Source organism: Hypanus sabinus, chromosome 4 (genome assembly GCF_030144855.1).
Source record: "Hypanus sabinus isolate sHypSab1 chromosome 4, sHypSab1.hap1, whole genome shotgun sequence".
Lineage (NCBI taxonomy): Eukaryota > Metazoa > Chordata > Chondrichthyes > Myliobatiformes > Dasyatidae > Hypanus > Hypanus sabinus.
The window spans coordinates 50,513,239-50,527,407 of record NC_082709.1 but is presented as its reverse complement, the minus strand read 5'-3'; the positions used below and the strand labels follow the sequence as shown (position 1 = coordinate 50,527,407).

Here is a 14,169-nt window from a genome sequence, read left to right as displayed (position 1 = left end):
GCATTCAGAGGCACTATTAGCATGAGAAACTAAAAGGTCAATCTCTATGGAACATATACAGTACGTTCATTGGGAAAAATTAGGACCTAACAATTTATTAATAACTTTAAAATGCAGCTGTTATAAGATTTTGTTATAATGAAACATAATGGGAAATCAAAGCAAATTCAAATAATCCCTGACCACATTTCTTTTCATGAAATACTGCTTTATTTCAGCAAATCTGGGAAAAGAACTATTATATAATGTGCTGGAACACGTTTAATGAATTAAAGAGATTCAGTAGTTTGCAAAGGTGAGATACCTTTTTTAGATGGTTCAGTCGGTTGTTCATAAATAATAGTTACACCAGCCAGAGTCGAGAGCGGTGTTAGCACTTGTTCCTTTACCTTTGGGAGAGATTGGAATTGTTCGACGTTGAAGACTAAGCTGGGGTCAATTGCAATTTCATTTATCTGTGCAGGATCTGCGTTATTTACTCCAATGGCCAGAGTCATTACAGCAGCTCGCTTAAGGGTCTCTGCAGGAGGCTTTACATCATCCAGAGATTTTTCTCCGGTGATGGTGACCAAAAGCTGGGGAACTCCGTCCTCTTTTCTACTTCCAGTTGCTCTGGTAAAGTGATTTTTGAAAACGTAGTCCAGTGCTTTGCCAGTGTTGACTTCCGAACCACCTTTCATTCTGAGTCTCTTTATTGCGGCTTGCAAATCAGATTTTCTTGAGTGGCTATTCAAGTAAAATTCAGTCCGTGCGTCGCCACTGTATTGCACCAGTCCTACTTGCACAGAGTCCGGTCCAATTACAAATTTGCTGACTATATTTGAAATAAACTTGGTAATTTCCAAAAAGTTAGCATTTCCCACAATGGAGCTACCATCAATCAGGAATATTATGTCTCTCTTGCTGACTTGGGCTGCAAAGTAACATTGGGTTAGATGAATAATGGAAATTTTTGCATCATAGAATTACTTTAATCCTAAAGAATAAATTTTGATCTTGTACTGGAACGCTGATGAAGCAGTTTAACAGATTTATTTATTCTACCAAAGATTGTTAGAACATTGAATTCTTGTAAACGTTAGCACAAAATAATTCTTGTAATAACAAATAACCATTGAGATAGTTGTGTGCTTGTAATATACAGGATCACAGCCTTGTGAGCAAATATCTGAAGGTTGAGACCATGTCAGCAGAGATGTGCCAGCTAGCTCATGGATGGATTATTATTGCTGAGCAATATCAATTTTAAAATGAATCTGAACAATAATAACTACAATATATTTTATTTTAGTTTTCCAATTTATACTCAGTGCTTCAGAAGATTGTGGTATTTACTGATTGAATAAGCAAACAAAAACTCTAAAAACGTACAAATTTCAGTGACGCTTGCCAATGGTATAGGTAATCGAATGATTTCAACACGATTTTACTGTAGACATCACTATTAATCAGTTTCTGTCCCTTTTAACTAACTGACAAATGGGAATTGAATTCAGCAGGACTTTCGAAGTTTTTAAGACTTGGAAGGGAAAATTGTGAAGGTGTTCATGCGGGAGGGTAGTGCAAGGCTTATCTGCCATCAATTTTCAATCAGCTAAAAATCTTGCTACTGAAGTAACTTAGAACACTTCCAAATAAACTTATTTCTTTTTGATAAGCAGGTTGAGTGCAAAATGACAGGAAACATTACATCTAAGGGAAAATACTGGGATTACTGCTAATCTGCTATACAGTGGCACGCAAAAGTTTGGGCTCCCCAGTCTTAATTTCTGTTACTAAAGCAAATAGCTAAGCAAGTAAAAGATGACCTGATTTCCAAAAGGCATAAAGTTAAAGATGACACATTTCTTTAATATTTTAAGCAAGATTACTTTTTCATTTTCATCTTTTACAGTTTCAAAATAACGAAAAAGAAAAAGAGCCTGAAGCAAAAGTTTGGGCACCCTGCATGGTCAGTACTTAGTAACACCCCCTCTGGCAAGTATCACAGCTTAAGAACGCTTTCTGTAGCCAGCTAAGAGTCTTTCAATTCTTGTTTGGGGGATTTTTGCAAAACTTCCTTGCAAAAGGCTTCTAGTTTTGTGAGGTATTTGGGCCATCTTGCATGCACTGCTCTTTTGAGTCTACCCACAGATTTTTGATGATGTTTAGATCAGGGGACTATGAGGCCCATGGCAAAACCTTCAGCTTATGCATCTTGAGGTAGTCCATTGTGGACTTCGAGGTGTGTTTTGGGTCATTATCCTGTTGTAGAAGCCATCCTCTTTTCGTCATCAGCTTTTTACAGGTGGTGCGATGTTTGCTTCCAGAATTTGCTGGTATTTTATTGAATTCATTCTTCCCTCTACCAGTGAAATGTTCCTCGTGCCACTGGCTGCAACACTAGCCAAATCATGATCAATCCACCCTCATGCTTAACACGTGGAGCGGTGTCCTTTTCATGAAATTCTGCACCCTTTTTTCTCCAAACTTTCTTTTACTCATTGCGGCTAAAAAGTTCTATTTTAACTTCATCACTCCACAGGACTTATTTCCAAAATGCATTAGGCTTGTTTAGATGTTCCTTTGCAAAATTCTGATGATGAATTTTGTGGTGAGGATGCAGGAAATGTTTTCTTCTGATGACTCTTCCATGAAGGTCATATTTGTGCAGGTGTCGCTGCACAGTAGAACAGTGCACCACCACTCCAGAGACTTCTAAATCTTCCTGAAGGTCTCTTACAGTCAAACGGGGGTTTTGATTTGCCTTTTTAGCAATCCTATGAGCGGTTCTCTCTGAAAGTTTTCTTGGTATTCCAGACCTCAACTTGATCTCCACTATTCCTGTTAACTGCTATTTCTTAATTACATTGTGAACTGAGGAAACAGCTACCTGAAAACACTTTGCTATCTTCTTATAGCCTTCTCCTGTTTTGTGGACATCATTTATTTTAATTTTCAGAGTGCAAGGCAGCTGCTTAGAAGAGACCATGGCTGCTGATTGTTGGGACAAGGCTTGAGGAGTCAGGGTATTTATAAAGCTTTGAAATTTGCATCACTTGTCCTTTCCTAATGATGACTGTGAAAAAGCCATAGCCCTAACAAGCTAATTAAGGTCTGAGACCTTGGTAAAAGTTATCTGAGAGCTCAAATCTCTAGGGGTGCCCAAACTTTTGCATGGAGCTCTTACCTTTTTTTCACTTTAAAATTGTACAAAACAAAAATAATATACTAATCTTGCTTAAAATGTTGAAAAGAGTGTTTCATCTTTAACTTTATGACTTTTGGAAATCAGTTCATCTTCTACTCACTTAACTATTCACAGTAACAGAAGTTTTGACCAGGGCTGCCCAGACTTTTGCATACCACTGTATATGATCATATATAAGCTGAAAAGGGGCAGATGCTAAGAGAAAGGGAAACAAGAGCTATTGTTTCAATCCACAACTAATATGGAAACTAACTTTTTTCTCTCTCTTTGGACGCTGCCTAATGTGTTCAGCATTCATAATGTGTTCTGCACATATTGATAGATTCCAATTCATGGAGTGAATTGATAATGGCGCTAAACAGTGACTCTTTTGCTTGCATCTTCGGAAACAGTTCTATTTCTATCTTTGATCTCTCTTTTTTTCCCTTTTCAAGGTTCTTTTGAAGACCCTGACCTGGAGTTACACTCTTGACTTCGGTTCTTTGCGGGAATGGGACCCGCTCTCAGGGCCTTTTGATATCCCAAGGATTAGCTGCCATGGGCAGTGTGTCCAGAGACCTGAGCTCTCTGGGTGCAGAGCTCAGAAAAAATGACACAACACACTTCTAACATCATAAATCAGAGTTATTTGTTACATCTCCCCTCTCGCTGTGAAATGGGGACACCTCTTTTTCCTTTATTAAGGAGAGAGAGCGCGAGAGAGCCTATGGTATGTTGAATTACCTGATGAACAAATAGTCTTTGGGATACTGCAAGTCTGTGTCTTTATTGATGCTTTGCTGAACACTTGAGTGCTCAGTGGGAGGTGCCGATGCTTTTTTGTTGGTGGGGGAGGGAGGGATCGTTGCCTTGTTGCTGCTTGTGTGTGGGAGGAGGGATCTGGGGTAGGCTTTAGGGTTCTAACATTTAATTTTCATTCATTCTTTGGGGCACTCTGTTTTCATGGACGATTGTGAAGAAGAAGAATTTCAAGATGTACATTGTATACATTTCTCTGATATTAAATGTACCTACTGAAGTATTTGCTGCTAAAATCATTCAAATCCTGAAGCAGCTATTGAGAAAGGTAGAACAAATTAATTAAAATATACACAAACAGATTTGGAATCTCATTTTCATTTTTAACTTTATTCTTCAGATTTCTTAAAGTTCTGGGAAGGCAAATGTAGATTTTCTATTTGCTGAGCTATTTAGCCTTGAACAGGTTGCTATCTCTCCAAACTGAAATCTTGTGTACAAACAAAGCCACCTTAGTAGAAAGAAAGTCATCTATTCTGTCGAAAATATTTGTCTTACATCTGCAAACAATAAAAATAATGTATTGGAAGTTGCCCACCTTCTACTTTAGATTCTTGCACCTGGATCACCAGTTGTTTTTTGGCCACCAGTGAGAACAGAGGCATAAGTTGTTGCCGTGCTGAATCCAGTCGTTGGTATTCAGGAATGAGCACAATAAATGAAGGATCAGTGGCTATTGTCTTAGCTTCAGCTGCATCAGCAAGTTTCACACCAATAACAAATGTAAAGGTGCCCTGCTTTTTTACTGAAAACACTCCACTCCGGACATCATCGCTGGACGGTCTTGAAGTTAGAAGGATCATTACCTGAGGTACCTCCTGTGCTGCCCTGCTCCCAGACAATGGAGTAAAGTGATAGTCGATCAGAAACTGGAGAGCCAGTCCAGTGTTAGCTTCACCTCCACCTTTCGGCTGAAGATTGTTTAAAGCTTCGAGCACTTCTGTTTTTGTGTTATACGTGTTCAAATAGAACTCGGTACTCGGGGTGTTGCTATACTGTACCACAGCAATCTGGATGTCATTGGGGCCAATATTAAGATCTTTAATGCAATTTTCAATGAATGATTGTATGAACTGAAATTCAGCTTGTTTCACATTATTTGATCCATCAATTAGGAAGATTAGGTCAGCTGATTCTTGTGCTTTCAAGAGAAAAATAAGATGAACATGTTAACACAGTATTTCAAAACACTTTTACATTTATGCAGTGCCATTCATGTTCTCAGGTTAACTAAAAAGAGCAAAATTGAATACAATAAAGTTTATAAAACCACTCAATGTATGAAGTCTAGGAAAATAACAGGGGAATTCACCAGGTGTTATTTTGCAACCTGAGGAAAAAATATTACTAAACTAAGACTGAACAAGCAGAAAGCAGTCAAAATGTCAAAAATACGTATGGGTATTAAGAGGACTGAAGAATGAAGTCATCAGGACTTCACTTGCATTCAAATAATAATTTATAATAAATTAGAATAATTTTGTGCTGATTGCAGATAGAGGGAGGAACTGTAGAATAGCAAGTTTGAGGTGGAAAGGAAAATAAATTCTGTGGACCAGTCATGTGTGCATTGCTGATAAAAACAGAGAGAGAGAGAGAGAGAGAGAGAGAGAGCCAAGAGCAACTGGAATATAACAATTCCTGATGATAGGGGCAAGCCAGATATTCGTTTTTTTTGGTAGCTCATGCAGTAAGTAGTGCATTGCCCTAACATGGGAGAAATATTCGTCTTGAAGGGAATAAATTAGAAAGGTTTTGAAAATAAAAGGACTGTGATCAATTTGTACAAGAAAATGCTCAAACTGGCGAGATAATATAGAGTTTCTTTTATTCCTAAGATTCTGTTCAAACTACTTTTAAAGAATATTAACATGTCACCATCACTTATAATAACAATGAAATCTTAATCAAATCAGGTGGCCATCTAGTGTTAAGGTGGAAAAATGCAGGTTCTGTCAAAAATTACTTAATGTCAGAGACATAGAGCAAGGCAGAATAGTTCCAGCCCTCCTGCCCAATCAAACCATGCCAAATACAATACCCTCCCAGCTAGTCCCAATTTCCTGCATTCAACCCATATTTCTTTAAGCCACAACCCTCCTTATTCCTTTCGTAGTGCTTCTTAAATGACACAACTGTACCTGCCTTAATATCTTCCTTTGGCAGCTCATTCCATTACTCATTACCCTCGACATGTAAAAATACCCCCTCGTGTCCTTTTTAAATCCTTCTGCTCTCACCCCAAATTTATCCCACTGGTTTTGGACTCCCCAACCCAGAGAGAAAAACTGTTACCACCCACCTTATCTATGCCTTTCCTAATTTTAAACCCTTTATATAGGGTTAAACACATCTATAAGATTGTCCCTCATTCTTCAATGATATAAACCTGGCTACATCCTCATTAATTTCTCTGAACTCTTTCTAGTTTAACCAGTCTTTCCTGACCAAAACTACAAAGTATTCCAAGTGCGGCCTCTCCAACATCTTATACTACTGGAACATGGTGTCCCAACTGTTAACTCAGTGCTCTGACTGATGAAGGCAATCAAACTCAGCTTTTTTCTTTGAAGTTGGGTATTAAGAGAGCAGATAAAGAGTATATTTCAAAATCAGAGTCAGGTTTAATATCATCAGTTTATGTCATGAAATTTGTTGTCTTTGTGGCAGCAGTACCAAGCAATGCATAATATTAGAGAAAAAGTGTGAATTACAGTAAGTGTGTATATATTAAATAGTTAAATTAAATAAATAGTGCAAAAATAAAAATAAGAAAGTAGTGAGGTAGTGTTCATGGGTTCGATGGTAGAGAAGCAGCTGTTCTAGAATCATTGAAATGTGGTTTTGGCTCCTGTAACTCCTTCTTGATGGTAGAAATGAGAACAGGAAATGCTCTGGGCGATGGGTGTCCTTCATAATGGATGTCACCTTTCTGAGGCATTGCTCCTTGAAGATGTCCTGGATACTACGGAGGCTAGTGCCCATGATGGAGATGACTCAGCTTACAAGTCTCTGTAGCCTTTTTCAATCCTGTACAATAGCACCCCCATAGTAGCCGGTGATTCAGCAAGTTAGAATGCTCTGCACAGTACATCTGTAGAAATTTGTGAGTCCTTTGGTGACATACCAAACGTGCTAAGCACTTTTTTCTACACCTCTTCTTCCTGTGATGTGACTTACAATGAGCTAAGCCCTTGTAGTCCCTACATTTATTACACTCCCTAGTTCCCTACTGTTGGTTTGACTTACCAAAATGCATCACCTCTCACTTATTCACATTGAGATCCATTTGCCATACCTCAGCCCAATTCATTGACTGATCAATATCCCCTGTAATTCACAATAACATTCTTCACTATCAATATCGCCTCCATAATGTTTAACAAAAGATTCAAAATACATTTATTATCAAAGAATGTATAAGGTTTATAACCTTGAAATTTGTTTGTTCACAGATAGCCATAAAGCAAGAAGCCCAAAAGAACCCAATTAAAGAAAAAAATAAAAGACCAACACCCAATGTGCAAAAGAAGGGAAAAAATGCACAAATCATGCAAACAATTGAAGTGAACAACAACATTCCGAACCAAATTGAGTCCTCAGATCTGAACCTTGGAGCAGCCCAGAGTAGACCCCAAGCCTCGATAATATCATATTAGCGAGCATAGAGCACAACAGCCAGGGCAGTCTTCATAGCCTCGGTGCCATGGCGAGAGGAGTGATCATCAGGAAGAATGAGTGAAATCAGCTCTCACCCTGGACCCTGTCTTCTCAATCTGTCTGGGCTGGCATTTAAATCGACCAAACAATGGAACAGCGAAAGGCTCCAGCACCCTGGAGAGAATAGTGAACATTGCAGAGGGTGAGTGAAATCAGGTCTCGCCTCCAATCTGGCCCGGCATTTAAATTATCTTTACAGTGGATCATACCTTGCTCTAGGACACAGCTAATGCAAAGGGCTCGGGCCTAGACCATGTCACCTAGCTTGAAGCCGCTCTCAAGCTTTTCAAATCAGCTCAACACCCAGAGCAATCCAACCTTGCACCTGGGCCATTTGTACAGGCATTGGAACTCCATCTGCAACGATTCTGCAATACACCATGTCGGTTCATCCCCTGAACACACCTTGCCATTGCTCACCCCTTTACTTTTTGCAGCGATAATTTAACACAATCTACCTCAGAAAATGTATTTTAAGTGATGTCGTTAGCTGGATTTCTTAACTTTTTAACTACCAGAGAGGTGTTGTATGCATTCGGTAGCACCACCTTATCTGGAAGTTACAGAGCCAAAATATATAGAGCCAGTAGAGAAGTGTGCATGGTGGTGTTTCAAATCAGACGGTGGAGCCGTAAATTTCAAACCTGAAGCAAATAAGTAGTCATGTATTAAATCTGAGATTACAGCACAAGAATTTAAAGCTATTGCATCAGGAATGTCATTATACAGGAAGGCAGATATATTTGGATGGTAAAGTAACATGCTGCAGTTGGAGGAAAGCTCCCAGTAGTGCAGCTCTGAACTGGTGATCAGATAATGGAGAATGTTTAAGAGGAGGAAATATATAAGGTTTGATATGCTGATGTACTGGAAAAGGACCAACATACACATGATCTTCACTGCAGCAAGTGAGTTAGTATGTGAAGACTATGCAAGAAAATTTAGTTCCATTGATGCGCTGATGCAGCTGATCCAGAATCATGAACTCCGAAGCCTGCTTTATTATTAACGTTGTTATGAGCCGGCAACAATAAATATAAAATCGAGACTGTTTTTTTATAAACAAATAAAATATTTATTAAACACTGCTCAATAAGAAAAACAAAAGTAATCAAACGACTAACTTAACCGGAAGTTAACTGCTATACGGCAACTCGAACAGTTCTTAAAGTGATAAATGCAAAAGTCCAAATGATTTACACAGTCAATTAGGAGAGACTTTCCTGAAGTAACAAATTCCTCGATGACGTGACGTTACTGCTGATCACAGCCGAAATATGCCTTGCCGGGGGCGGAGTTTCAAGATGGCGATGTAGACATCTGCCTTTTAGGCGCTCTTCATTTTTTAAACTATAATCACCCTTTAATCAAATCTTTTCGTACTTAATTACATGGGTTGATATTTACGATTTATTTCTTTTCTAAAATAATACTTGATTTAATCTTTTCAAACTTAAAATGTCTGTATCTAAGAAATCGGCTAAAGACCCTCCATCTCTTGAGGCAATTTCCAGTCTTCTGGATACTAAACTGGATACTAAACTTACAAGTCTGGAAAATAAGCTTACTGCGAAAATGTCTGAGCTTGAAGAAGTCGTTAGATCGTTTGATACCAAGCTTCAATCACAGGCAGCAGATATTGAACGACATGAAGAAAAGTTTGCGGCTCTTGACAAGTTAATTTGTGAAAAAATACATACTATTGAAACTTTGGAGAAGAAGGTACGGTCAACCGCTAAAATAGTGGAGCAGAATAAGTTTAAAATCACCGATCTTGAAAACCGATCTCGCAGACAGAACTTGCGAATTATCGGATTTCCCGAAAATGTTGAGACTGGTGACTTAACTGAATATTTCTCTAACTTATTGTGGGAAATTTTTGGCGAGGACGCTTTGCGGGCTAAACCTACTATTGATCGTGCCCACAGAGTTTCGAGATTTTCGATCTCGAGAGACAAGCCATGAGCTGTGATTGTTCGCCTCCATTATCCTCGGGAGAAAGAGCTTTTAATCCGATTAGCTAGTCAGAAAGGTATGATTTCTCACAGAAACAACAAGTTTCGTATTGTTGAAGATTATTCATTTGAAGTGATGAAGGCGAGAATCGCTTTTAAACCAGTGATGGCAGAGATTCATTCAATTGGACTTAAACAAGCTTTAAGATATCCAGCGAATCTCAGAATTACGTTGAGTGACGACAGTCAGCACTTCTTTAATACTCCGGAAGAAGCGAAGAAATTCATCGAAGAATATAGGTCTTCTAGAACAAGTTGAACTATGTGTTATGTAGAAGAATTTTTGGAGAGAAGATGCCATTTCATTTTGGGCTTTAACTTATGAAGCTGCGGTATAGCTTTTTACTTTGGTCTGTAGACCTGGGGTTTTTTTATTATCATGGTTTATAGATGCTCTTCTAATTTTACTATAATGTCTTTTTTCTTAATTTTTTTCCTCTGAATTGGATATACACGTTAATACTCTGTAATAATGATTTATTTTTTAAGATGTCGTTTCTTCTTCCCATAAGACTTTGCTTTCCGTAAGCATTTATTTGCTTGTACTTGAAAATGGGACGAATGTTTAGGATTTTTGGGCCTTTTTTTATATATTGTAGTGATTATTAAATCCTTTTTTAATCCTATTTTGATGACCTTTTTTTTAAAAAAATTTTTAATAGATTGGTGAATTTACATTTATATTCTGTAATATGGTTTTTTCAAAATGTCGTTTCTTCTTCCCATAAGTCTCTGTTTTTGAAACATCATTTTCTTGTATTTGAATATGGAATCTTTTTTTCAAGGCATATTACACTGTTTTAAACTTTAATGTTTATCCTTTTTATTAATGATCTTTTGCTTTATTATATTACTTTTTCATTTTGATTGATATATATTCTTTCTTTTTACAACCCTGTATTTATATCTGGGTGTTATATAGTCTTTTTTTTCTTTTCATGGAGTTGCCATCTTGAAATGGGGGTAATATTAGTATTAGTTTGTGCGCCTGCCGCTTGGCTTTTTTCGTGGGGTTGGGATCTTTTTTCACGCTTTTGCTTTTTATTTTTTTGCTTTTAGTTTATGGGCCAACTTTAGATTATTAATATTGTTGAAGTGTCATGTTCTCCGGTTGCTCCTGAATCATTTTTCCTTCTTCCTGAATTATGGGTTATGTGTCTTTTTAACCATTTATGATATATACAATTAATATTGGCATGATGGATAAGTCTATTAACTTTATCTCTTGGAATACTGATGGTTTAAACCATCCGATTAAACGTAAAAAAATATTTAAAGTATTCCATAGACTAAATGCTAATATTATCTTTGCACAGGAGACCCATATTAGGAGGGAGGATAATCAACGCTTTTTAGGTTCTGGAAGGGTCAACAATTTCACTCGAATTGTACTGCTAAAATTAGGGGTGTGTCTATTTTATAGACCCCTCAATTTCGTTTACACATCATGAAATTATTTCTGATACACAGGGCAGATTTTTGTTGATAACTGGCTCACTTTTTAATCGAAAAGTGGCTCTAGTTAATATTTATGCTCCAAACTTCGACTGCCCTGATTTTTTAAACGTTTATTTACTTCCCTCCATAATCTAAATGAATATATGTTGATAATGGGTGGAGATTTCAATTGTTGCCTGAATCCTTTGATGGATAGATCTAAACCTATTCGAACTCTTCCGAATAGATCAGCCTTACTTATTAATTCCTTTATGGTTGATTTGGGAATTACTGAAATATGGCGGTTTTGAACCCTAAAGATAAAGAATTTTCGTTTTTTTCACATGTATATCACAGTTATTCTAGAATTTATTATTTCCTTATTGATCATCATTTATTAACAGATGTTACTGATTGTAAATATGATTCTATTGCCATTTCGGATCATGCACCTTTGAAGTTATCTATCAAGATTTCGGACTCTTTCAATAATACTAGATCTTGGAGACTTAACGCTACTTTGCTTCAAGATCCAGAATTTATCTCCTTCATAAAACAGCAAATTGACTTGTTTTTTTCAACAAACTATACCGAAGAGATTGACAGAGGAATATTTTGGGACTCTTTTAAGGCTTTTATCCATGGACAAATTATCTCATATTCCGCCAGTAAAAGAAAACAAAGATATTTAGATATTGCTTTATTAGTGGATAAAATTAAAGAAATTGATAAGATTTATTCCATGACTCCTACCAAAGAACTCTATAAGAAGAGAGTTGAGCTTCAAATGGAACATAGCTTACTATTATCTTCTTCAATTGAGAATCAATTAATTAAGACCAGGGCTCAATTTTATATTCATAGTGATCGAACTGGTAAATTGTTAGCTAACCAATTAAAAAGCTATTTTGACTAAGCGACAAATTATTAAAATTCGTAAACAAGACAGTAATCTGACTACTGATCATAAAGAAATTAATAATACTTTCCAAGATTTTTATAAATCTTTATATCAATCAGAATTTGATGGCGATCTGTCCATGATGGATAACTTTTTTAACAATTTGAATATTCCTAAACTGACAGATGAAGATCGGAGCTTGTTCGATGCTTCTATTTCTATGGCCGAAATAGGAGAGGCTATCTCATCAATGAACTCAGGGAAAGCTCCTGGTCCTGATGCTTATATCATAGAATTTTTTAAAACTTTTTCTTCTTTGCTTTCCCCTTGGTTATGTGAAATCTTTAATGATGCATTTACTAAGAAGAGATTACCCCAGTCTTTTTATGAAGCTACTATCTCTCTAATTCTTAAAAAAGATAAGGATCCTACTCTATGTGCATCTTATCGTCCTATATCGCTATTAAATGTAGACACTAAGATTCTTACAAAAATGTTAGCTATTAGATTAGAAAAGTTACTATCATAAATTATTTCAGAAGACCAAACTGGTTTTATTAGGAACCGGTATTCCTTTTTTAATGTTAGAAAATTGATTAATATAATTTATACTTCTTCACCCACAACCTCAGAATGTGTTATTTCATTAGATGCTGAAAAAGCTTTTGATAGAGTTGAATGGACATACTTATTTAATGCCTTGAGAAATTTTAATTTTAGTCCTAATTTTAGATCATGGATTAAATTAATATATTATAAACCTGTTGCTTCTGTTCTTACAAATAATTACAGATCCTCTTTTTTTCAATTATCTTGTGGTACGAGACAAGGTTGCCCTTAAGTCCTTTATTATTTAATATTGCATTAGAACCTCTAGCCATTGCTATTCGTGAATCCCCTAATATTTTTGATATTACCCGTAATGAGAAGTTATACAAGTTATCACTTTATGCTGATGACTTGTTGTTATATATTTCTGATCCTGACAGGTCTATTCCTGCTATTTTATCCTTGTTGGTTCAATTTGGTAGTTTTTCTGGTTATAAACTAAACTTGGATAAGAGTGAATTATTCCATTTAAATGTGCAAACTTTATTGAATGACAGGATACCATTTAAAGTTGTTACTGATAACTTTATTTATATAGGTATAAAAATTACCAAGAAATATAAAGATTTATTCAGATTGAATTTTTTACCTATGCTTCATCAAATTCAACAACTTACTACAAGATGGTCTCCTTTATCCTTATCATTAGTTGGTCGGATTAATGCTATTAAAATGATGATTTTACCGAAATTTTTATATTTATTTCAAGCCTTACCAATTTTTATTCCTAAATCTTTTTTTGATAACATTGATTCAAAAATTTCCTCATTTGTGTGGCAAAATAAAAACCCCAGGTTAAGTAAAAGGCAGTTAGAAAAATCTAAAAAAGATGGTGGTTTAGCTTTACCTAACTTTAGATTTTACTATTGGGCGAATAATATTCGAAACTTAATATATTGGAAATTAGATTTGGATTCGCCATTGTGCCCCAGTGGGTAAATTTAGAATGCAATGATGCACAGGGATATTCTTTATTCTCTGTTCTTGGTTCTTCTCTTCCTGCTGATTTAGTTCAATTCAATAAACAGATATCCAACCCTATTGTCAAACACACATTACGAATTTGGTTTCAATTTCGTAAGTTTTTTACTCTGAAAAACTTTGTTCTTGATAGCCCTATCTTACTTAACTTCTTTTTTAAACCTTCTTTGACAGATCAAGCTTTTAGCATATGGAAAAGGAAAGGTATAATATGTTTTTGTGATCTTTTTTTTGAAGGTAGTTTGATGTCTTTTGACCAACTTTCCAACAAATTTAAGTTACCTAAATCTAATTTTTTTAGGTATTTACAAATCAGAAATTTTTTACATAAAATTCTACCATCCTTCCCCAATTCAACTTTGATAGATTTTTCAGATATGATTTTTACCTTGAATCCTTGTTTGAAGGGATTAGTGGCTCTTATTTATAAAATGATTATGAATAGACAACCAGAAATATCAGAAATATCAGAATTAAACAAGAATGGGAAAACGAACTTCAATATAATATATCAACAG

General features: G+C 36.0%; 1 protein-coding gene across 3 annotated transcripts in view; it reads right to left on the bottom strand.

Moving 5' to 3' along the window:
• Positions 1–14,169, bottom strand: part of LOC132392752 (collagen alpha-3(VI) chain) — a 69,919-nt gene that overhangs the window by 29,109 nt on the left and 26,641 nt on the right. For all 3 annotated transcript variants that reach the window (XM_059967061.1, XM_059967062.1, XM_059967063.1), the window contains exons 3-4: positions 4,527–5,129; positions 305–913 (exon numbers count right to left, since the gene is read on the bottom strand). In XM_059967061.1, coding sequence (XP_059823044.1) covers positions 305–913; positions 4,527–5,129 — 1,212 coding nt within the window. The remainder of the gene's footprint in view (positions 1–304; positions 914–4,526; positions 5,130–14,169) is intronic.